This window comes from Ranitomeya imitator, chromosome 4 (assembly GCF_032444005.1).
Source record: "Ranitomeya imitator isolate aRanImi1 chromosome 4, aRanImi1.pri, whole genome shotgun sequence".
In the NCBI taxonomy this organism is placed as follows: Eukaryota; Metazoa; Chordata; class Amphibia; order Anura; family Dendrobatidae; genus Ranitomeya; species Ranitomeya imitator.
In genome coordinates, this window is record NC_091285.1 from 573,217,068 (window position 1) to 573,243,067 (window position 26,000).

General features: G+C 41.7%; 1 protein-coding gene across 2 annotated transcripts in view; it reads left to right on the forward strand.

Moving 5' to 3' along the window:
• The first annotated feature begins 2,034 nt into the window (after window positions 1–2,034).
• RASL12 (RAS like family 12) overlaps window positions 2,035–26,000 on the forward strand; it is a 38,852-nt gene continuing 14,886 nt past the window's right edge. Inside the window, exons 1-5 of one of the 2 annotated variants that reach the window (XM_069766344.1) lie at window positions 2,051–2,180; window positions 2,392–2,529; window positions 3,748–3,874; window positions 8,173–8,229; window positions 20,263–20,336. In XM_069766344.1, the coding sequence (XP_069622445.1) occupies window positions 3,751–3,874; window positions 8,173–8,229; window positions 20,263–20,336 (255 nt within the window). In that variant the 5' untranslated portion in view covers window positions 2,051–2,180; window positions 2,392–2,529; window positions 3,748–3,750. Of the gene's footprint in view, window positions 2,530–3,747; window positions 3,875–8,172; window positions 8,230–20,262; window positions 20,337–26,000 lie in introns of both variants that reach the window. The other variant, XM_069766343.1, reaches the window with a different exon arrangement.

A 26,000-nucleotide genomic window follows, 5' to 3' on the forward strand; every position in this document is an offset into this window, starting at 1 on the left:
GAAAATCCGCAAAATTAATGAACATGCTGCTTTTTTTTATCGCGATGCGTTTTTTTTCGTGGAAAAAAAACGCATCATGTGCACAAAACATGCAGAATGCATTCTAAATGATAGGATGTACAGGGTGGAGCGCGGTAATTTGCTGATTTGGGAATGAAACAAAAAAAATTATGATCATTAGAAAAATTTATTTTATATTTTAATTATACTGAACAGTAATGGAATTTTTAAATTACATGGTTTTAAATAGTGTATCTGGCAAATGTCGACCTTCGCTATCCACACACTGCTGCATATGTTTTCTGAAGTTTTCATGAACTCTAACAAGCATGTCCACTGGTATTCTGCCAATTTCAGCTTCAATATTGTTCCTTAGGTCTTCCAAGGTGTTGGGACTTCAGGTAACCCCAAAGGAAAAAATCGCATGGGGCTAAATCTGGTGAGCGTGCTGGCCAGTTCACATCTCCCCTCAAAGAGATAAGCCGTCCAGGAAACATTTGCCTCAAACAATTCATGGTAACCCTCGCTGTGTGTGCAGTGGCACCATCCTGTTGGAACCATGTATCCTCTAGTTCCATTGCCTCAAGAGCCGGCTGAAAATAATCCTGTATCATAGACAAGTACCGTTCGGAGTTCACAGTTATGGCACGACCATTATCCTGAAAAAAGTAAGGACCAATGATGCCTACTCGTGATATGGCGCACCACACAGTGACGCGGTCCGAATGCAGAGGTCTCTCGTGAACTTCTCTGGGGTTTGTTTCACTCCAGTAACGCATATTTTGTTTGTTTACACACCCACTGAGGTGAAAATGTGCCTCATCAGAAAAAAACACAATTGCGTCACGGGGTATCGTTGCTAACATGTCTTCACAAGAGGTCCGCCGTGTCAAATAGTCCCATGCTGACAAATGTTGGACCACGCACATTTTATATGGGTGAAAATTCAGTTCATCATGAAGAATCCGGTGGAGAGAACGTCTTGAAATGCCAAGAGCAAATGATTGCTTCCGAGCAGAGCGTTTCGGAGATTGCAGTACTGCTGCTCTAACTCGCTCAATGTTTTGTGGTGTTGTAATCCTTCTCTCAGGTCCCCTTCGTACACATGACACATTCCCTGCTGTTCTGAATGCATTCACCCAATTTACAATTGATTGCCGTCCAGGAACACGTCCGCGTGGAGGAACAGCGAATTGTAAACGAAAAGCACGCTGCACTGCAATGATCGAGTGGGCATTTGAAAAATACGCTTCAACACAAAATGACCTCTCCTCACGTGTCCACTGCATGATGGCAACTGAAAGGCAGAGGAATACAAATCTCCCATCAGCCACTGTAAGCCACACCCACTCTCCCCTCTCTTCGACCGACAGTGCCGCCACAGCATGCAGTGCAAAAAAGCAAATTACCGCGCTCCACCCTGTATAATGTATGCATTTTTAATGAGTTTTATAGCGTTTTTATCGTGAAAAAATGCGAAAATACCTGAACGTGTGCACATAGCCTAATAGTCATAGCAATAAAGGGAATTACGTCTTTAGAAGAAGCTTAATATGTGATCTGTCTGAATGAGTTTTTTTTCTTGTATTTTTAGTTGTTTTGTTTCTTTACTGTTACTTGAAGGATATGAAACTTTTCTTGCCTTGTAATTTTTACTGTCTTAGATAAAATACACTCATTGCAAATTGTGCATATTTACTAGGGCCAACCTTTGTATTGCTGAAAAATAAAAAAAAAAAAGAGTATGTCTTTTAGGGTAAACGTAAAATAACCTGACCGTGGCCTCACATGCTAGACTCAGCTGGGAAATTGAACCCATGTAATCCTAGACTGCCTAGGAACAATCAGAGCATTGCGGTATTAGGTTTAGGGACAATTCTCTGGGACTGGGGATGATCTGTGACACAGAAGATGATTCTCATTCTTCTTCTCTGGGGCATTGAAAAAATACTTCCCATACAAGGCGTTTGGCACAGGCCCAGCCTGTCCAGAACAGTAGAACAGCACTGCCCCACTTGCAGAATGATGGAACAGGAGACTATAGACAGTGAGAGGGAAACCGGGGACGGAGACATCAGGCAGGACAATGAGGCATCCCAGCTACAGACAGGACAAAAATCCAAAGTTTTCTTCACATTATTTGCAAGAGAAAACTGAGTAGTGGACATTTAAGATTTGAGGTGACCACAGTGACTGGAAATGAGTGGAAGCTGGAAACATTAATTCACGCACACCTCACAAGATCAGCTGAGAGGGGGATACGGGGAGGGAGCGCTCTATATCCAGCTGTTGGGGAGAGGCAGCTGTAGTTCTGGTAGCAGAAGTCAACAGGAACTTTGTGCAGATCCCAGAATTACCCAGGACTGACTGCACCTTTCATCTCCTCTATAGGGGCTGAGGACCCTGACACAGAATGTCCTTCTCCAACATCTGGTCCAATGGATTTATAAAAGTGTCACTGTGGATTGGAAAATCCCGGGGTCTTTAAGCATTTAGACCCCCCAAATTTTTCCTCCTCACCAATGCCAGGTGAGAAAATGTTGTCTTTGATCTATATGTACTACTGATATATTATTGCTAAGTATAACTCATTGTGACGTAGTTCTGACGGGCACACGCAGTAAAGGGAGCTATACTATAAGATGTTACTATCATGTGTGCCATTTCATGGGCTGCAATATTTTTTTTTTTCAAAATGTTTAACGTAAGTTGCCTTTCTGAGGGGGATGCGTTGTATGAGCATTGTGATAAATGTTCAGGACACAATGAGACACAGTTATCATATCATGGGTGATAAAATTGTGAAACTGAGCAAAAGTTAACCTTTAATAATTTGCAACCATTGACATGTCTGTGTATAAGTGTTAATGTGGCCGCGCACAATGTCCTCCAGACAGACAATGTTTACATTGCGTTTATGTACAATGCAGATCATCTCCATGGGTCTGTAACGTGTTCTCGTAAATCCCAGAGGGAAAGCGTACAAAACCAAACAAAGGAACAGTGCGCACGTAGCCACCATGCCTGTCGTAAAGCAGTATTCAATAAGCTATAAAGTGTGGTTATGTTATAGCGTTTCCATCTCTGGGAACGTTTTATAAGTTTTGGATAACTCTTTACCCAGGAGCGGACACAGACAGAGGAGAACCCTTGTGCAAAAACAAGATATAGGTCCTTAGTCGTCCAATAGCCCATCATAATGCCCAATTCCACCTGCTTTGGAGGTAGAAGTGGACCCCTTACTTTTTGTGCCCCTTTGCTGCTGCCCAGGTTCCATCATTGAAATATCCGCCCCTGCATCTACTGAAATAAGCAACATCTACATTCTTTAAATTAAATGCTCCTCATCACCTCTGGTACCCATGGTTATTTATTTTACTCACTTATATGGCACCATCATATTCCACAGCACTTTACAGATATTATCCCTATTGGGGCTCCCAATCTAAATTCCCCATCAGTATGTCCTTGGAGTGTGGGAGGAATCTGGAGGAAATCCACGCAAAGATGGGGAGACCATACAAACTCCCTGCAGATGTCGTCCTTGGTGGGATTTTGACCCAGGATCCCAGCTCTGCAAAGTAACAGTGCTAAACACGGAGCCACCGTGCTGCCCATAGCCCCGTAGGGTCACCTGCTGTGAAGCTTAGTTAAAACAGGCAGGGAATGGTGCCGTTGTCGACTATAATGTGAACAATTATAAAATAGCATGCTATCTTTACAATGCATTCACTTTTACACCAACAGACAATGTCTCTGATGTTTGGTAAACCCAGAGCCGTCAGTGCTTCCCATTTCACTGCCGCCAATGACCGCAGCCTCCATTCAGAATGTAATCTTGTGCTGCTTGGTTGCCGAGGAGCTGGCAAGTCAGGTAAGATGGCTATGACTATGGGACCTTACTGTCTGTCAATTACGTGGTTTACGTGGGTGCATGGCAGGAATTAACGGCAGAGCTGAGAGTTTTGTCCTCTGTAGTCTACTTATTTAAAGGAGTTTTCCACCACTGGACACCCTCAACTTAACCAATTCAGGGCCCTTATTCAAGTAAAAACAATCTATACTCACTTCCCGCAGCGGCACCCTTCCAGCGATGGTGTTACCGCAGGGTAACATTGTTCTGTCATGTGCTGGTTGCTGTTTGCCTGTTACAGCTCATCAATATTCTGGCAGATCGGACCTGGGCTCTGTCGAAATATTAAAGAATACAGCATTTCAATGGGTGAAAAATGCTGCAAAAATGCTGAAAGAATTTACAAGCTGCAGATGATTTGAAAAACGCTTTGAAGTTTTATATCTGCAAGGAAAAAGTAAGCAGCATGTGCGTGAGATTTCAGAAATCTCATTCACTTTGCTGGTGCTGCAAAATGTTGCATTTTCTCTGCGGCAAAAAAACAAGTGGAACAAACATGGCAAACAGCCAGCGTGTGAACAAGCCCTTAAAGTTCACGACTGGATCTCTGTCATGTCACGTGGTGAATGGTGACAGTGACGACATTGCCCTCTGTATACTCAGTGCCCCAATGTAATATCGGTAACAAAGCACCCCACCTGCCATTTGTAATACATGCAGAAACATTTCTCAAGTAAGGTTTTCGGTAACTCATGTTAAATTAAAATACCTCAGACAAAATTAGTGCCAAATATAATGTACAAAATATGTCTGGTACAAAAACTGAGCCCCGCTGAGTGCCAAGCATAATATACTGAGCTGTCGGATGCCAAGAAAAATGGAGTGATCTGCATGTCAGCTAGAGAAAATTGGCATTGCTCGTTCCAAAAATAATATACTTTGCTTATCTGTTGCCAGTAATATGCTAATTGATATGGTGACAGCTACAGAAATGTGAAGCAGGCGAATGCATGGAGTCCCTACGGATCTTTACTAGGAAGTTTAAAGGGTTTGTCCACTACTTTAGTATTGATAACCTATTATTAGTAGCAGATCAGTGGGGGTTCGACAGACAGATCAGTGAAGATGCTTTGGGTTGGACCCTCATTGACCTTTTTTACAGATATGTCAACAATATCAAAGTGGTGGACAACTCCACCATGCGGGACAGTACATGCAATGTAAATGAAACAGACGCAAACACTCATTGAGCGTGTGGTTGGAAATAAAGAAGCATATAGTATGCCAGATCACCGGATGAACGGCTCATTGATTCAAAGCACAGACAGAAAACAACGAGGGTCCAGAAGGGTAGGAGAAACAACAAGGGTCCAGAAGGGTGGGAGAAACAACAAGGGTCCAGAAGGGTGGGAGAAACAACAAGGGTCCAGAAGGGTGGGAGATACAACAAGGGTCCAGATGGGTGGGAGAAACAACGAGGGTCCAGAAGGGTGGGAGAAACAACGAGGGTCCAGAAGGGTGGGAGATACAACAAGGGTCCAGATGGGTGGGAGAAACAACGAGGGTCCAGAAGGGTGGGAGAAACAACAAGGGTCCAGAAGGGTGGGAGAAACAACAAGTGTCCAGAAGGGTGGGAGAAACAACGAGGGTCCAGAAGGGTGGGAGAAACAACGAGGGTCCAGAAGGGTGGGAGAAACAACGAGGGTCCAGAAGGGTGGGAGAAACAACGAGGGTCCAGAAGGGTGGGAGAAACAACGAGGGTCTAGAAGGGTGGGAAGAACAACGAGGGTCCAGAAGTCTCTTGTTCCTTTATTCAAACAGTTTTAAAAACTATTTCAGGACAAATCACAAATATCCACTCATAATTTTCTACGTGTTTCGAATGTTTTCACATCTGAATTGACACCAAGCTTTTCCAAACAACAAAGATAACTAAAACGTATTTTTTTTTATTTTCGATCTATAATGCACTTTGCTGCTTCCATATTGTAGTATAACATATAAGTGATGATCTCTGACTAGTTATTATGTGAGGGAAAATATCGCCCTCCAATGGTCTAAGAATATATTCAAAGTGATCAGTAAATTAACTCTTAATGACAGAAACTATCTTGCCAATATCACCTAGGAGAAGCAGCCACCCTACAGAACATGTCCAGGGCTAAAGCCTGAATCTCACCTTCAGAATGTCTACCTTGGGGTGTTTGCTCTTTATATTCCTGATCATGTTGCAAGACTTATTTTTTATTTCATCACCTCAGCGGTCTCACTAATGCATGTTCCCTGCCTGTAGAAAAAATACTTACCAATGGCTGTCTTCTGATGTTTTTGGCATCATTCTGGTCGTCTTTCTACTGTTTGTGACCTGCCAGATTGCTCCAGTGTTTGTTGGGTGGGCCGGGATACAGCCTTCTGTTGTTTAGATGCAGATCTGTTATTTGGCATGAACCACTTGAACAGATACAGCAAGACACACATGTTAATGACTAGGACATGACCTGAAAGACCAGGGAGCAGACAAAAGGCAGAGGGATGGATCTGAGGCGCTTCTAGAGATAGTAACAGCTGATCAGCGGGGGTGCCGGGTGTCAGACCACCACTATCCTAAAGATAGGTCATCAATGTCATAGCAGTGGAAAATCCTTTACGGATATCAGGAGATACACCCCAATTGTGCGCAGTAGCTGCTGGTCAGACACCTATGGAATACTTGTGGGATTCTTTTCATATAAATTTGATCTAGCTTGCTCCACTATATATACTAGCTATTGAACCCGTTCTACTCCCGGGTGGCGAGCATTTATATTAGTTTGTGGTCTCCATCCTGGTATGTGCTGCTTCCTTCCTGCGCCCTAATCTTGTCATGTGCTGCTACCATCTTGCGCCCCTTTCCTGTCATTTGCAGCCCCATCCTGCGCCTTCATCCTGTTTTGTGCTCCTCCATCTTGTCATGTGCTACCTCTTCCTGTGCCCTCATCCTGTCATGTGCTCCCATCCATCGCTCTTCTCTGCACCTGCTCCAGTTCAGCTATGTCTTTCTTATACACCGGAGACCAGAACTGTGCACAGTATACTAAGTGTGGTCGAACTAGTGACTTGTATAGAGGTAATATTATGTTCTCCTCATGAGCATTTATGCCTCTTTTAATGCATCCCATTATTTTATTTGCCTTTGTAGCAGCTGCCTGACACTGGCCACTGAACATGAGTTTGTCATCCACCCATACACCCAGGTCTTTTTCATTGACGGTTTTGCCCAGAGTTTTAGAATTAAGCACATAGTTATACATCTTATTACTTCTACCCAAGTGCATGACCTTACATTGATCCCCATTAAAGCTCATTTGCCATTTATCAGCCCAAGCTTCTAGTTTACATAAATCATCCTGTAATATAAAATCTCTCTTGTGACCCATTTTGCCAAAGGAAAGGAAGTTGCCTAATAATTACGCACACCTTACATAGGGTGTTGATGTCATTAGACAACACCCCTCCTCATTACAGAGATGCACATCACCTGATTTACTTAATTGGTAGTTGGCTCTCAAGCCTGAACAGCTTGGAGTAGGACAACATCTATAAAAAGTATCATGTGATCAAAGCACAACTTGCCTAATAATTCTGCACACAGTGTATACACTTACTCTATACACTTACACATACAGTACACCATATTGAAAGGTTTATTTTTTACTTATTTTGCTAATTGCAAGCAGACACTTGCTAATACTTGAAATATTGTGCAAAACCTTTTTTTGCCTTTTATACACCTATAACATGTAGCTGACATATTTACCACTATTTACTGCATATGTGAATATATTATAGCACAGTTTTCTGTGTGTAACAACTTACGGTAGTTATTTGTCTTTTTACCTATGAAAATTGACTTTTCTGCGTGCCTTTGAGAGGCAGCGATTGTATGATTGTTCCTCTTTGATCAGTTGACATTTTATATGGTTTATACTATATTTATATAGCACCATCATATTCCACAGCACTTTACAGATATTGTAATATGGAGGATATTATTATCATACATGGGAGGAAACCCAAGCAAAGAACATAGAAACTCCTTGCAGATGTTGTCCTTGGTGGGATTTGAACCCAGGACCCCAGCGCTGCAGTGCTAACCACTGAGCCACCGTGCTGCCGCTATTATTTTCTTCGGATATTTCCCTGTGTGGTTAGCAATTATTGATCTTGTCTTGCCTCCCTGACTGTTTATACTGTGTAATTTGTCAGAAATCCGAGTTATTTCTTATTTTTCAGAATACACTTTAAATGTAGAATTCATGAACAATGACTTCTTCTTTCAGCACTGGCAGTAAAGTTCCTAACCAGGAGGTTTATAAGTGAATATGACCCCTTCCTTGGTGAGTATTCTGTTTCATGGATATAGAAATAATATTAAGAATCTTCATTTTTTTATTAACATTATTATATTTTTTTTTTTTAACTATTAGCCTTATAGATTATAAAAATAGTAAAAAAAAAAACAAATATTTCTAAAACCTCAGTAATGTGGGGGAATATGTATGAAGTATGATGTTTATGGAATCTTACAGGCAATGATCCCTGGGAGAAAAGTATGCAAATTTGATGTAACTTAGAGGATAGCTTTAAAAATATCAGACACATTAATTAGGATGTAAAAGCCCATTAGATCTAATTAGCATAAATTAATTAATATATTAATTATATTAATATATTAATTACCATATATTAGTAATCCATTTCACATTAATTTTACACTAAAAAAGAGTATATTCTTATACAACCCCTGGCAAAAATGATAGAATCACCGGCCTTGGAGGATTTGGGACCAGTGCCATTATGTTAGGAAGGTACACTACATGCTCACCCGGTATCACAATTTGAGGATATGGCACTTTTGGATGGAATCTCACCTGTTCTCCAACCAAAACTGGTTACACAGCAGGGTAAACACATGCCTAGACATCTTCTGTTTGCCTCTAATGTTTCGTGTCTATAGACATCCATATTGTCTGACTGGCAATGAAAATGATGAAGCCTCCTGGAAGGGTCTTATGTTTTCCATCACGCTCTAAAGGGAATGTTCTCCTGTCACTGGGACCCATAAAAAAGTCCGTTATCAAACTACACAACACTCAAATGATCAATAACTGATAGTCAGCAGTACATCCATCCCCTTAAGGGGAATCGGTCACCAGGTCTTTGCCACCTAATTTGAAAGCAGCATGATTTAGAGACAGAGACCCTGATTCTAGTGTGTCACTTACTGGACTGCTTGATGTAGTTTTGATAAATTCACAATTTTATCAGCAGGAGATTGTCACTAGAAGGCTAGTAAAGCTGCTGCCAGGTAGCCCTTTATATTCGTAAATTGTATATTCCCGCCCCCACCTCTGATTGGCATCTTTTTGCCCATGCACAGCGTACATAGATAGCAGCCAATCAATAATGTGGGTGGGGTTATACAGAGCTCAGCCTTCAGAGAACTGATAGATCTGCAGCAGATTAACAGAGATTTTATTAAAACTGCAGTATGCAGCCCAGTAAGTGATACAACACTGGAATCAGGGTCTCTGCCCCTACATCACGCTGCACTCAGATAGGATAGCAAAAACTTGGCAATATATTCCCTTTAAATAGGGGACGTGCTACCAACAATAATGTAAAGTGTATGACAGCATGGGCGAAATGATAAATCCACTAACAATTGTTCCCATGAAACTCCTTCTCAATCATTGCTACATTTAAAAGAAATGTGTCAGCAGGTTTTTGCTATTTAATCTGAGAGCAGCCTAAATATATAGAGCAAGAAAGCCTGATTACAGGAATGTGTCACTTATTAGGTTGTGTATCTTAGTATCAATACAATTATTGTTTTAACGGTAAGAGATTATGAGTACTCGACTAGGGGTCATGTGCAGACCAGTCAGGCTAATCTGTGTAACTCTGTCCCTCCACTGATTGGCAGATTGTACACAGGAAGCTGCGAGTCAGTGGCATGTGTGGGGTTAAACAGAGTTCAGCATTCTGAAGACCGCTACATCTACAGCAGAGAAAACAAGGATTTTAGCAAAACTGTACTAAACAAACAAGTAAGCGACACATCACTGGAATCAGGGTCTCTCCCTCTACATCATGCTGATCTCATATTACATAGCAAAACCTGCTGACAGATTCCCTTTAAATGTATGATCATTGTGGGCAATTTATCGGCTCTTTTAAAAGGACCTCAGAAACTTACTCTCCCCTATGAAATTAGTGGTTTTAACTAAACTGTACCTTGGGCAGGATGAGTGACCTTACATTTACAGCTCGTAAACATCTTGAGAAGGTTGGCGCAGCATTCACGTTAATGCTGGAAAATGAGTTATATTTGGAAGTAGAGCCATGCCAGGGAGTTCTTAGACGAGAGAGAAGTTATCTGGACTCTGTCTTGTGGGAATAATTGTCTTCATTAATGTGACAAGATGCAGAAATTGGTCAGGAATCAGCTGATTAATGGCTGAGATTAAAGAGATATGAACCTTTCCTCTGATGCTTAAAAAAGCCTCCAGTGTCCTGACAGGCAGCAAAGTAAATGTTTTCACTCAACACTTTTCCAGGGGAATGTTATTCATTTCTGTCAGACTCCAGTCCAGGACGCTCACGTTTAATTACATGGATTAACTGTTTCTTCCACTTATCCATCTATCACTGTCGCACCACCCTGCGATCTAGAATAATGCAGTGATGCTCACTGAGGTACGGCAATACCAGATCTAGAATAATGCAGTGATGCTCACTGAGGTGCGGCAATACCAGATCGAGAATAATGCAGTGGTGCTCACTGAGGTGCGGCAATACCAGATCTAGAATAATGCAGTGGTGCTCACTTAGGTGCGACAATACCAGATCGAGAATAATGCAGTGGTGCTCACTGAGGTGCGGCAATACCAGATCTAGAATAATGCAGTGGTGCTCACTTAGGTGCGACAATACCAGATCTAGAATAATGCAGTGATGCTCACTAAGGTGCGGGGATACCAGATCTAGAATAATGCAGCAATGCTCACTGAGGTGCGGCAATACCAGACCTAGAATTATGCAGCAATGCTCACTGAGGTGCGCAATACCAGATCTAGAATAATGCAGCGATGCTCAATGAGGTGCGGCAATACCAGATCTAGAATAATGCAGCGATGCTCACTGAGGTGCGGCAATACCAGATCTAGAATACTGCAGCGATGCTCACTGAGGTGCAGCAATACCAGATCTAGAATAATGCAGCGATGCTCACTGAGGTGCGGCAATGCCAGATCTAGAATAATGCAGCGATGCTCACTGAGGTGCGGCAATACCAGATCTAGCATAATGCAGCGATGCTCACTGAGGTGCGGCAATACCAGATCTAGAATTATGCAGCAATGCTCACTGAGGTGCGCAATACCAGATCTAGAATAATGCAGCGATGCTCAATGAGGTCCGGCAATACCAGATTTAGAATAATGCAGCGATGCTCACTGAGGTGCGGCAATACCAGATCTAGAATACTGCAGCGATGCTCACTGAGGTGCAGCAATACCAGATCTAGAATAATGCAGTGATGCTCACTGAGGTGCGGCAATGCCAGATCTAGAATATTGCAGCGATGCTCACTGAGGTGCGGCAATACCAGATCTAGCATAATGCAGTGATTCTCACTGAGGTGCGGCAATACCAGATCTAGAATAATGCAGAGATGCTCACTGAGGTGCGGCAATACCAGATCTAGAATAATGCAGTGATGCTCACTGAGGTGCGGCAATGCCAGATCTAGAATAATGCAGTGATGCTCACTGAGGTGCGGCAATACCAGATCTAGAATAATGCAGTGATTCTCACTGAGGTGCGGCAATACCAGATCTAGAATAATGCAGCGATGCTCACTGAGGTGCGGCAATACCAGATCTAGAATAATGCAGTGATGCTCACTGAGGTGCGGAAATACCAGATCTAGAATAATGCAGTGATGTTCACTGAGGTGCGGCAATACCTGATCTAGAATAATGCAGTGATGCTCACTGAGGTGCGGCAATACCAGATCTAGAATAATGCAGTGGTGCTCACTGAGGTGCGGCAATACCAGATCAAGAATAATGCAGTGATGCTCACTGAGGTGCGGCAATACCAGATCTAGAATAATGCAGAGATGCTCACTGAGGTGCGGAAATACCAGATCTAGAATAATGCAGTGATGTTCGCTGAGGTGCGGCAATACCAGATCTAGAATAATGCAGTGATGCTCACTGAGGTGCAGCAATACCAGATCTAGAATAATGCAGAGATGCTCACTGAAGTGCGGAAATACCAGATCTAGAATAATGCAGTGATGTTCACTGAGGTGCGGCAATACCTGATCTAGAATAATGCAGTGATGCTCACTGAGGTGCGGCAATACCAGATCTAGAATAATGCAGTGGTGCTCACTGAGGTGCGGCAATACCAGATCAAGAATAATGCAGTGATGCTCACTGAGGTGTGGCAATACCAGATCTAGAATAATGCAGTGGTGCTCACTGAGGTGCGGCAATACCAGATCAAGAATAATGCAGTGATGCTCACTGAGGTGCGGCAATACCAGATCTAGAATAATGCAGTGGTGCTCACTGAGGTGCGGCAATACCAGATCAAGAATAATGCAGTGATGCTCACTGAGGTGTGGCAATACCAGATCTAGAATAATGCAGTGATGCTCACTGAGGTTTGGCAATACCAGATGTTTTCTGGGGAAAGCATAATATTGCATTTGTATCCAAGTATATAAGAAGTAATGGCAGATATTTATGACTGTGCCTATCAGTTATCATTGAGTTACAAATGTCAGGTGTGACAGGGACTTGTTTGCGCTTGGTACCATACATTCTTACACCACCTTAAGACTAAATTCACACATGCAGGATTTGCTGCGGATTTGGGTTTTCATTGTGGGTTTCACTCTATTCAATGCTTTGTAATGGTGTAGACAGTGAGACTCTCAGCCAAATCCAAAAGTAACAGAAACAGATTCTGCTGAGATTCTGTCCTGCATTTGCTGCAGATTTTGCTTGTGGATTTATAACCAAATCTGCAGTTGATATTTTCTGCAACGTGTGAACATGGCCAAACAGCTTTGCTGCATTCCATGGCAAATTGGGGTTCCTTGGATTAGAGGAAATTATCCTGATTTCCCAGGTGCAAGCTTCAGAATGAGGAAAGGGTGGCAATCTGACTCACAAAACTTTTATTTGTACAGCACTTTATACAATATGGAGCTAATATGGCTAATATCACTTTTTACTTGGAGTAATGATTGTTTTGTAGATCCATATTGTTTAATATGCTTTGTGGATCTGGGTCTATGAAAGCACTGCCACTTTCTAGCACATGCACTTTTTTTGTGTGCAGTGACCTATTCATATTCCCTATGCCATATGCACTTTTATAGGTAATACTATTTTCTATGCACTGTCACGTTATATTTTTGTTGCCTATATTATTCATGTTATGATTATTATCTAGTCAATCACTTGAAAACTTAATGAGTGTTAATTGTAGGCTATGGCATACTAATTTCTGGATGGTTACCCTTTTTTGGAATCCATTTATTAATACTACCTCTCTGTTTTCCACATGGGCATATGAGATGTATTTAGCTACCCATATAAGCTTGAAACTGATTTTCTGATTAATCTGGGACCAATTATTGGTATATTTACCCTATGATCTTTTCTCAGTATGACCTCTCCTTTTTTTTACTTTGTTTTTTATATAATTGTTAATGGTTCCAATAAAATGTGTGCTTTATAATGACCTGTTGTCCGTGGGAGTATTTTTGTAGGTTTCATTGGTAGTTCATACTCCCATTCACATAGATGACCTTTTATAGGTTCCCATGTATTATACACACAGAACATATCACCGGTAATGTCTAATAAATTATTGAGTTCATTCGCTCCAAAGAGTTTGTCTCCTGCTGGACCTTCAGTCCTGTATTCATGGTGCAACTTGAGACTACTGGAGGATCCTCTGGTCCTCTGGTCTTACTGACTGAGTCTGGCAATACCCGGGTTACACAAAGTTCAAATATGGAGAATATGAGGAGTCATTACAAAAATATCATTCAGCTAAAGACCAAGTCGTATCATTGACTCAATTTGAGAAAGTTGTGTCAAATCAGATTTCCAATAGAAGCCCGGAATACACGTTACAATGTGCATATTCACCATGTGGATTTTAGATAACAAGGTTTATTAGCATGGATAAACTTTTGATGGACTCTATTGATAACTGGGCAGAGTGCTGTGTTCCTGGCATTCTGAATGCTAGTATAATACTAATTGCAGTTTTTTTTGGCAGGACTATTACAATGATATAAAGTACAAGGATATGTCCATATCTAGTCACGTTTCACTTTGGAAAAGTACATTTTTTTGTATTGTGCTATCCTGGTTTCATGATAAATGGACTGGGCTTGGATTGCAAGATCGGGCCTAACCATTGGGTCTCCTGACCTGAGCTACATGCCAGGCCTTGTGGTTAGAGCATGGTCACAATTGTGCGAAACCTGCCTAGAAGACACAAAAGAGCATAGTAGAACCAAAAACACTAACTGATGTATGCAATCCATATCTGATGTATTTAAAAACCTGATCATCTGTATATTACCTTTGTGAACAGGGTTCAGAGAGGAAAAGTCCATGTGGACATGCTGAGTGGAACAGCTTTTGTGCAGATAGCCCAAGAGGAGTGGTGGGTAACTCCCTAGTCTTGTAGACACAAGAGAACAATTATGGAAACAGGAACACATGGGCTACTTGCACAGTGAACAAGTCTGTAGGAACATGTTCACACACCACCAAGAAACTTGAAGACACAAAAGAGCATAGTAGAACAAAAAGCACTCAGTTTCAAAAAATCAAAGTAATCCGCAAGTGCTAGTAAAAGATGTAAAAAAAAAGGTATTTGGTTGATACGTTTTTTGCAAAAATTGTATGCTAAGCTGCTCCACCAATCGTCAAGGTATACCCATATCGGAGCAGTCCTAACTGATGTATGCAATCCCTATCTGATGTATTTAAAAACCTGATCATCTGTATATTACAGTTAAGTCCATATATATTTGGACAGAGACAACATTTTTCTAATTTTGGCTATAGACATTACCACAATGAATTTTAAACAAAACAATTCAGATGCAGTTGAAGTTCAGACTTTCAGCTTTCATTTGAGGGTATCTACATTAAAATTGGGTGAAGGGTTTAGGAGTTTCAGCTCCTTAACATGTGCCTCCATGTTTTTAAAGGTACCAAAAGTAATTGGACAATTGACTCCAAGGCTATTTCCTGGGCAGGTGTGGGCAATCCAATTCATTATGTCATTTTCAATTAAGCAGATAAAAGGCCTGGAGATGATTTGAGGTGTGGTGCTTGCATTTGGAAGGTTTTGCTGTGAAGTAAACATGCGGTCAAAGGAGCTCTCCATGCAGGTGAAACAAGCCATCCTTAAGCTGCGAAAACAGAAAAAACCCATCTGAGAAATTGCTACAATATTAGGAGTGGCAAAATTTACAGTTTGGTACATCCTGAGAAAGAAAAAAAGCACTGGTGAACTCATCAATGCAAAAAGACCTGGGTGCCCACGGAAGACAATAGTGGTGGATGATCGCAGAATAATCTCCATGGTGAAGAGAGACCCCTTCACAACAACCAACCAAGTGACCAACACTCTCCAGGAGGTAGGCGTATCAATATCCAAATCTACCATAAAGAGAAGACTGCATGAAAGTAAATACAGAGGGTTCACTGCACGGTGCAAGCCACTCATAAGCATCAAGAATAAAAAGGCTAGACTGCACTTTGCTAAAAAACATCTAAAAAAGCCAGCACAGTTCTGGAAGATCATTCTTTGGACAGATGAAACCAAGATCAACCTCTACCAGAATGATAGAAAGAGAAAAGTATGGCGAAGGCGTGGTACAGCTCATGATCCAAAGCATACCACATCATCTGTAAAACACGGCGGAGGCAGTGTGATGGCTTGGACATGCATGGCTGCCAGTGGCACTGGGTCACTAGTGTTTATTGATGATGGGACACAGGACAGAAGCAGCCGAATGAATTCTGAGATATTCAGAGCCATACTGTGTGCTCAGATCCAGCCAAATGCAGCCAAACTGATTGGTCGTCGTTTCATACCACAGATGGACAATGACCCAAACATAAAGCCAAAGCAACCCAGAGGTTTATTAAAGCAAAGAAGTGGAATATTCTTGAATGGCCAAGTCAGTCACCTGATCTCAACCCAATTGAGCATGCATTTCACTTGTTAAAGACTAAACTTCAAACAGAAAGGCCCACAAACAAACAGCAACTGAAAACCACTGCAGTGATGGCCTGGCAGAGCATCAAAAAGGAGGAAACACAGCGTCTGGTGATGTCCATGAATTCAAGACTTCAGGCAGTTATTGCCAACAAAAGGTTTTCAACCAAGTACTAAAAATGAACATTTTATTTAAAATGATTGAATCTGTCCAATTACTTTTGGTCCCTTTAAAAACAGGGTGGCACATGTTAAGGAGCTGAAACTCCTAAACCCTTCATCCAATTTGAATGTGGATACCCTCAAATGAAAGCTGAAAGTCTGAACTTCAACTGCATCTGAATTGTTTTGTTTAAAATTCATTGTGGTAATGTCTATAACCAAAATTAGAAAAATGTTGTCTCTGTCCAAATATATATGGACTTAACTGTACCTTTGCGAACAGGGTTCAGAGAGGAAAAGTCCATGTGGACATGCTGAGTAGAACAGCTTTTGTGCAGATAGCCCAAGAGGAGTGGTGGGTAACTCCCCAGTCTTGTAGACACAAGAGAACAATTATGGAAACAGGAACACATGGGCTACTTGTCCAGTGAACAGGTCTGTAGGAACATGTTCACACACCACCAAGAAACTTGAAGACACAAAAGAGCATAGTAGAAACAAAAACACTCAGTTTCAAAAAATCACAGTAATCCGCAAGTGCTAGTAAAAGATGTAAAAAACAGGGTATTTGGTTGATACGTTTTTTGCAAAACATGTATGCTAAGCTGCTCCACCAATCGTCAAGGTATACCCATATCAGAGCAGTCCTAACTGATGTATGCAATCCCTATCTGATGTATTTAGAAACCTGATCATCTGTATATTACCTTTGTGAACAGGGTTCAGAGAGGAAAAGTCCATGTGGACATGCTGAGTGGAACAGCTTTTGTGCAGATAGCCCGAGGAGTGGTGGGTAGCTCCCTAGTCTTGTGAACTAGGCCCTAGTTCAAAATGAAAGAATATAAAACCATCCATTGATCATCAAAAAAATGGACAATTTTTCCTTTTTATTATGCTTGGTATGTCATCCATACATTCTTTCATTACTTTTGGATGGTGTCCATTTTATAAATTAACGATTTCTAAGATAATATGTGCAAAGTTCAGTTTTCTATATTAAAAATTGCAATGCATCCGTAAAATATAGAATAAAATTAATGTCTTTAGGCAGCCTTTTTTTAAAGATCAGATTAGTGGTTTCTTGTAAAATTGCCCATGTGTGCTGCTCGAGTGACTTGCCATGGTCTGTGTACTGTCTGTATGTAAGGCTTAATCACAGTTTACCGTATTGTTGGAGATTTGTGATGTAATATTTGATCTGACCAGTAGAGGCCGCTTTGAGAGGCCGGAGTTGGAGGGCGGGGATTTTTGGCGGTTGGTGGGCAGTTGGCAAGGAGAGTTGTTCTGAGTGGAAGAGGCTTGAAGTGAAGCTGCCTGCCTCTGGATATGTTGTTGGTGACTTTGGGACGCGTTGTTCGGCTTGACATTACCAAACTCAGTGACGACAACCTTGTATACAGCATCTTGGGCTAGGCCACTTGAGGCCTTATCTTTAAGGCCTTTGGGAAGCCCTGTGTTAGAGAGCTTGGCATTCCCTAAGAGCTTAAAGATGGCATTTCTGATTATTTGGGGCTCAGCCAGCAAGTACACTTCTACTTCAATTTCAGGACATACTGGTAATCTTACATTTTAAGATATATGCACATATATGTATAACCTTATAGAGGTCTAATTAGTTAGTCTTTTGTAAGAGACACTTCGAAAACTGCTCAGAGTAGGTCATTACTAAAGTACTGATAACAAGTGACTAGCACACTCCTAGCAATTGTGATGCAAAATAAGGGGGTTTATTTATAAACCCCCTTATTTTGCATCACAATTGCTAGGAGTGTGCTAGTCACTTGTTATCTATACGTCAAGGTTTGGGCACCTATTGACTGTGCACCTCCCCTCTCGGCTGTGCTTTGCATTTTCTATATTACTAAAGTACTGGTACAATTATGTTGCTTTATTGATTTATGCATAGAAAAGCTTAATCGTGCTGTATTTTGCTTGCATATAACTGTTAATTCTGTTTAAGTGTACCTGTGTATACTCTTAAACGGTGATATTGAAAGTAACTGCTGTCATTGTATTTGTTACCAGGGCCCGGATGAGGGGTAGGCAGGGTAGATACTTGCCTTGGGCGCTACCTCATGCTTTCCTGAGGGGGGCACACTTTTGAAAAAATGCAGATGGGGAATAAACTGAGGGGCTGTGCAGAGGAGGAGAATAAAATGAGGGGGTATATAGATGAGAGGAATAAACAGAGGGGCTCTGCAAATGGGGGTGAATAATCAGAGGGGCTGTGCAGATGGGGGGCATAAACTGACAGGCTGTGCAGATGGGTGCAATAAACTGAGGGGCTGTGCAGAGTGGGGATAAAATGAGGAGCTGTGCAGATGGGGGGAATAAACTTGGGGGAAGAAAACAATAAACTGAGGAACACTTTAATTGAATCCAAATGGCCCTGATTATAGTTAAGCTTTATTAGTTTCCGTAACTATCCTTGGGTTCTACATTTAAAATATAGGATGTCAGGGATGAATATAATTATTTTTTTCCCCTGTATTGTGTAAATGGTCAGCAAAAATGATTGATTCTTATCTAACTTTGAAATCACTCTCCTTGTTGTCACATCCCTACAGTGCACCACTTTTTTTTTACTTTTGATAACAGTTTTTTGTGAAAAAGGTAACAATTCTAGTGGAAGTGGTCATCAGAGTTTGCTAGGAAACCCATCGGAGGGGAAACAGGGATGAGCATTAGGGTTCCTGTCACCTTAATTTCTGAGCCCTTCCTTTGCTTTGTGGTAGAGCTGGGTGGCAGGGGGGGGTGTCATTGACTTCATCTGCCTAGGGCACCAAAATACTTTGTCCCAGCCCTGTTTGTTAATTATACACCATTTACCTACCATCCTTCCCTTTGTTTTATAAACTGGTTAGCAAATATTCATGTTATACTGTATTATCTGATCTTTGTGCGTGTTTGCTGATTGTTGCTGTACTCCTTGTCTTGTATGGCCATCCTTCCTCCACGTTTCATGTACGCTATCAGTTTTGATATGGAACTTACACAGACGTTACGCTCATCTGAAAGAGCTCTTAGACATCTTTTCTCCAAGAAAGTCTTACTGCTTAGTCTGTTTTGTGCCTGATGAAAAATATCAATAAAGATGACAAAATAAAAGTACAAATTTTTCCTACGTATTTTAAATGACCATTTCTTCTATGATTCATGCACACAATAATGAGCTTTTGGGGGGTAAAAAACAAAAAATTAGAGGTTTATTTTACTATTCAATGTTGGGCTTGATAAACGTTTCGATTCAGTGCGTTGGTGAGAAATGGAGATGGTAGGAGAGGAAGAGCAGGTAGACATGTCATATATTGGCCAGCCTGCTCTGAGCGTGCTGAGAGTAAAAGGGAGGTAAATGTGTAGTATGGTTTTATTAATAATAGCAGTGGGATTTGCTGAGGGATGGAATGAAAGGGGGAATTCAATGTCCTACAGGTATTAAAGGGACACTGTCACCTGAATTTGGAGGGAACAATCTTCAGCCATGGAGGCGGGGTTTTGGGGTTTTTGATTCACCCTTTCCTTACCCGCTGGCTGCATGCTGGCTGCAATATTGGATTGAAGTTCACTCTCTGTCCTCTGTAGTACATGCCTGTACAAGGCAATCTTGCACAGCGCAGGCGTGTACTATGAAGGACAGAGAATGAACTTCAATCCAATATTGCAGCCAGCATGCAGCCAGCGGGTAAGGAAAGGGTGAATCAAAAACCCCTAAACCCCGCCTCCATGGCTGAAGATTGTTCCCTCCAAATTCAGGTGACAGTGTCCCTTTAAGGAATATAGGTGGCAGAGGGGCATGTCTTGAGCACCAAGAGAACTTGTGCCACCCTGTTCTGCTAGTAGATGTCTGTAGTGATTTGTTTCTCATGACAGATGTTACTGAATGGACTGTATATTATAAATCCAATTGTTATTGTTTTGCTTGGATTTTTTTGCAGAAGACACATATGCTAAAGAAGAAATCGTAGACCAGGAGCCGGTTCTTGTAAGAGTTATGGACACAGCTGATCCGGTGAGTACAGTATGTGAAAAAGTTCCAAACAATAAGATTTTCTGAAGAGTATTTTATACTGGGACCAAAGCTTTATGTTGTTAATGCCCAATTCAGAACCTGAGCCCACTAAGATATCCTCCCGGTGGTCTTTCCAGCCCTACTCTCTCCTCTCTCCTACCAACAATGCCGGATCCATTTTATGCCGGACATCAGCGGGCACGAGTGGACCCCATTGACAATAATGGGGTCTTTCAGATTTCCAAGTCCAGGATTTTACCAGACAAAATGTTCGGTATTTTCAGTGTAATCTGCATTGGAGATCATCATAGGCAGCACACGATAGGGCTCGTAGCCACAAATGGAGAAGCACCAGTGATTGCATTCTTGAATACATTTCTATATTTGAGTTTTAATAATGAAATATAAGCTTAGTTTTCATAAAGCAACGAAGGGTTAATTCTCAAGCTTGTTTTGTGCTGTACACAAAGATAGTGCGCCTCTTTGTTGGGATCTGGCAGACTCTGCTCAGGTTGTAAGACTGGCACAGTGCTCGGTACTGGACAATGAATCTTTTGATCTGAGTCTCAAGCAAATTCAAAAGGGCCTTTGAAGTGAGGTAAAAATGATCAAGATTTCTTGGTATTAGCTGAAAATGCACAAGCCGTGAACTGTACTATCTGTATTCAGACCTGCTGACCTTGGCTGAGTGACCAGAGTACAACAAAATCCCAGGGAACAGAAATTCACCATTAGGTCTAGAGACTGGAGTTCACTGACCTTCTGCTTTACTGCAACTAGTGATAGAGATTAGTATACAGGAAAGATATATATCTTGGTACCGTGTTAGCCAGTAGATAGAAAAATATTTAGAATTGAGAGTCCTCAGTGGTTGATACCTTTTAATGGCTAACTGAAAAGATGGTAACAAGTTGCAAGCTTTCGAGACTACACAGGTCTCTTCATCAGGCATAGACTAAAAGAAATTCTGGAGAATCACATATTTATGCACAACATAGCACAGAAAAAAAAGGAAAAACCATGGATAAGACAGGTGCATGAAGCAGAATTACCATGAGTGATAAACAGTTATGTGAATAAATATTGGTATAGTGCTGTTCACTTGGTGCCAGTCCCTTCTGTTAGTGACTTACCACTTTATAGTGCTCACTCAGTCATACAGTGTAATAACTGGACCAGATAAAGACACCTGTGCAATCAATGTAGTAATGTAAAATAATAATATACAGTAATATAATAAGTCACTATTTCCCTAATGGGGGACAATACATGGTATGGGCTTCTTGGACCTTTCCTGGCACCTGCGCACTGCAGTACTTTGCCCTCAGCAGGGCAGATAAAGTACGCCTGCGCAGGAGCCGTGACAGGAAGCAAGGAAGAGGACGTCATCGCATGAAGATGGGAGGCGCTGGACCGCGACGCCCATCGGACAGGACCGCACTGAGTATAATATAACTTGTGCGGCGGCACGATTGTGCAATCTCACAGTGAGCACCGCGGCGATCGCGTGCGGGTGTCAGCTGTATGTGACAGTTGACACCCAGCAGCAATGCCCACGATCGGCGCCAACGCCGATCGTGGGCATTTAACCCCTCTGATGCCACTGTCAGTAGTGACAGCGACATAGAGGGGTATCGCGCAGGGATGGGGGCTCCCTGCGCTCTCCCACCGGAACAACGCGATGCGATCGCTTTGTTCTGGTGTTCTCCATGGAGTCCTTGGATCCAAAATGGCCGCGGGGCTCTTTCCGGGTCCTGAAGTGAGGTGGCTTCCTGGCGCCTGCTGAGAACAGGCGCCGGACGGCCTGTCAGATTGCTGATCTGACACAGTGCTATGCAAAGTGTCAGATCAGCGATCTGATGTAATATAGTGATGTCCCACACTGGGACAATGTTATAAAGTAAAAAAAAATAGAATGTATAAAAAATAAAGCAAAAATCCCCAAATAAAGAAAAAAAAAAAAAATAAATATATTCCAATAAATCAATTTATTTATGTAAATAAAAAAAAACAATAAAAGTAAACATATTTGGTATCGCCGCGTCCATAACAACCCGCCCTATAAAACTATCCCACTAGTTAACCCCTTCAGTGAATACCGCAAATAAATAGATAAAAAATTTGACAAAAAACAATGCTTTATCATCATACTGCCGAACAAAAAGTGCAATAAAATGTGATCAAAAAGACGGATATAAATAAACATGGTACCGCTGAAAACGTCATCTTGTCCCGCAAAAAAAAAGCTGCCACACAGCATCATCAGCAGAAAAATAAAAAAGTTATAGCTCTCAGAATAAAGCGATGCAAAAACAATTATTTTTTATATAAAATAGTTTTTATTGTGTAAAAGCGCCAAAAAAATGATATAAATGAGGTATCACTGTAATCATACTGACCCGAAGAATAAAGCTGCTTTATCAATTTTACCACATGCAGAACGGTATAAACGCCCCCCCCCCTAAAAGAAATTCAGGAATTGCTGGTTTTTGTTCATTCTGCCTTCCAAAAATCTGAATAAAAAGTGATCCAAAAATGTCTTGTGCCCGAAAATGGTACCAATAAAAACTCGTCCCGCAAAAAACAAGACCTCACATGACTCTGTGGGCTAAAATATGGATAAATTAAAGCTCTTAAAATGTGGTGATGCAAAAACTATTTTTTGCAGTAAAAAGCGTCTCTTAGCGTATGACAGCTGCCAAACATAAAGATCCGCTATAAAAAACCCCTATAAATATTAAATCAAACCCCCCTTTATCACCCCCCTAGTTAGGGAAAAATAATAAAATTTAAAAAATGTATTTATTTCCATTTTCCCATTAGCGTTATGGTTGGGGCTAACGTTAGGGTTAGGATTGGGGCTAACGTTAGGGTTAGGATTGGGGCTAAAGTTAGGGTTAGGGTTGGGGCTAAAGTTAGGGTTAGGGTTGTGGCTAAAGTTAGGGTTAGGGCTGGGGCTAAAGTTAGGGTAAGGGCTGGGGCTAAAGTTAGGGTTAGGGTTGGGGCTAAAGTTAGGGTTAGGGTTGGGGCTAAAGTTAGGTTAGGGTTGGGGCTAAAGTTAGGGTTAGGGTTGGGGCTAAAGTTAGGGTTAGGGCTGGGGCTAAAGTTGGGGTTAGGGCTGGGGCTAAAGTCAGGGTTAGGGTTGGAGCCAAAGTTAGAGTTAGGGTTGGGGCTAAAGTTAGGGTTAGGGCTGGGGCTAAAGTTAGGGTTAGGGCTGGAGCTAAAGTTAGGGTTAGGGTTAGGGCTAAAGTTAGGGTTAGGGTTGGGGCTAAAGTTAGGGTTTGCATTATGTTTACGGTTGCGGTTAAAGTTGGGATTAGGGTTAGGGGTGTGTCAGGGTTAGGGGTGTGGTTAGGGTTATCGCTAGGGTTGAGATTAGAGCTGGTATTAGGGTTAGGGGTGTGTTGGGGTTAGGGGTGTGGTCAGGGTTATGATTAGGGTTGGGATTAGGGTTAGGGATGTGTTCGGGTTAGGGCTGTGGTTAGGGTTATGGTTGGGATTAGGCTTAGGGGTGCGTTGGGGTTAGGGTTGGAGTTTGAACTGGGGGGTTTCCACTGTTTAGGCACATCAGGGGCTCTCCAAACGCGACATTGCGTCTGATCTCAATTCCAGCCAATTCTACGTTGAAAAAGTAAAATGGTGCTCCTTCCCTTCCGAGCTCTGCCGTGCGCCCAAACAGTGGTCCCCCCACATATGGGGTATCAGCATACTCAGGACAAATTGGACAACAACTTTTGCAGTCCAATTTCTCCTGTTACCCTTGTGAAAATAAAAATTTTGGGGCTACAATATCATTTTCGTGGAAAAAAATATATTTTTTATTTTCTCGGCTCTACGTTATAAACTTTAGCGAAACACTTGGGGGTTCAAAGTTCTCACAACACATCTAGATAAGTTCCTTGGGGGGTTAAGTTTCCAATATGGGGTCACTTGTGAAGGTTTCTACTGCTTAGGTACATCAGGGGCTCTGCAAACGCAACGTGACGCCCGCAGACCATTCCATCAAAGTCTGCATTCCAAAACAGCGCTCCTTCCCTTCCGAGCTCTGCCATGCGCCCAAACAGTGGATCCCCCGGCATATGGGGTATCAGCGTACTCAGGACAAATTGGACAACAACTTTTGGGGTCCAATTTCTCCTGTCACCCTTGGGAAAATAAATAATTGTGGGCTAAAAGATCATTTTGTGGAAAAAAAATGATTTTTTAATTTTCACGGCTCTACATTCTAAACTTCAGTGAAACAATTGGGGGTTCAAAGTGCTCACTACACATCTAGATAAGTTCCTTAGGGGGTCTACTTTCCAAAATGGGGTCATTTGTGGGGGTTTCCACTGTTTAGGCACATCAGGGGCTCTCCAAACGCGACATGGTGTCCGATCTCAACTCCAGCCAATTTTGCATTGAGAAGTCAAATGGCGCTCCTTCCCTTCCGAGCTCTGCCATGCGCCCAAACAGTGGTTTACCCCCACATATGGGGTATCAACGTACTCAAGACAAATTGCACAATAACTATTGGGGTCAAATTTCTCTTGTTACCCTTGGGAAAATAAAAAATTTCTGGCGAAAAATCTTTTTTGTGAAAAAAATATGTTTTTTACGGCTCTACATTATAAACTTCTGTGAAGCACTTGGGGGGTTTAAAGTGCTCACCACACTCCTAGATTAGTTCCTTAGGGGGTCTACTTTCCAAAATGGTGTCACTTGTGGGGGGTTTCCACTGTTTAGGCACATCAGGGGCTCTCTAGATGTAACATGGTGTCCAATCTCAATTCCAGTCAATTTTGCATTGAAAAGTCAAACGGCGCTCCTTCCATTCCGAGCTCTGCCATGCGCCCAAACAGTGGTTTACCCCCACATGTGGGGTATGAGCGTACTCAAGACAAATTGCACAACAACCTTTGGGGTCCAATTCCTCCTGTTACCCTTGGAAAAATAAAAAAATTGGGGCGAAAAATCATTTTTGTGAAAAAAATATGATTTTTTTTTTTTACGGCTCTACATTATAAACTTCTGTGAATCACTTGGGGGTTCAAAATGCTCACCACACATTTAGATTAGTTCCTTAGGGTGCCTACTTTCCAAAATGGTGTCACTTGTGGGGGGTTTCCACTGTTTAGGCATATCAGAGGCTCTCCAAACCCAACATGGTGTCTGATCTCAATTCCAGCAAATTTTGCATTGAAAAGTCAAACGGTGCTCCTTCCCTTACGAGCTCTGCCATATGTAGAAAAGGTAACCTTTGGCACTCAACAAGTCCACACCTTTATATTCTCAATGGAGATAGATTTATTGATAGACAGCAAGCAAAAAAATAGTAACAGACATCAAAATTCCAATGTTTCGGCGTACATTGCCTTTTTCAAGGAGGTCTGTGATAGCAGAACAAAACAGATAATTTTATAGTTAATATAATACATTCAAATATGAGAATCATTAAACAAAATAAGAGGCTGAATAAATCACATCCGAGAGAAGAAAATTTAATGGAAAAGAAGACACCGAAGACTCCATGTGATCGGACAACACCGTGATGGAAAAAAGGAGGAAATATTTTATTATTTTTATTATAAAATAATAACCTAAATGTCCCAGAAACAAGAGAGAGGGGGATGTGCAAACATAGAAAGGAAGAAACAAAGGAATAGAAAGTGAATCCATATTGAG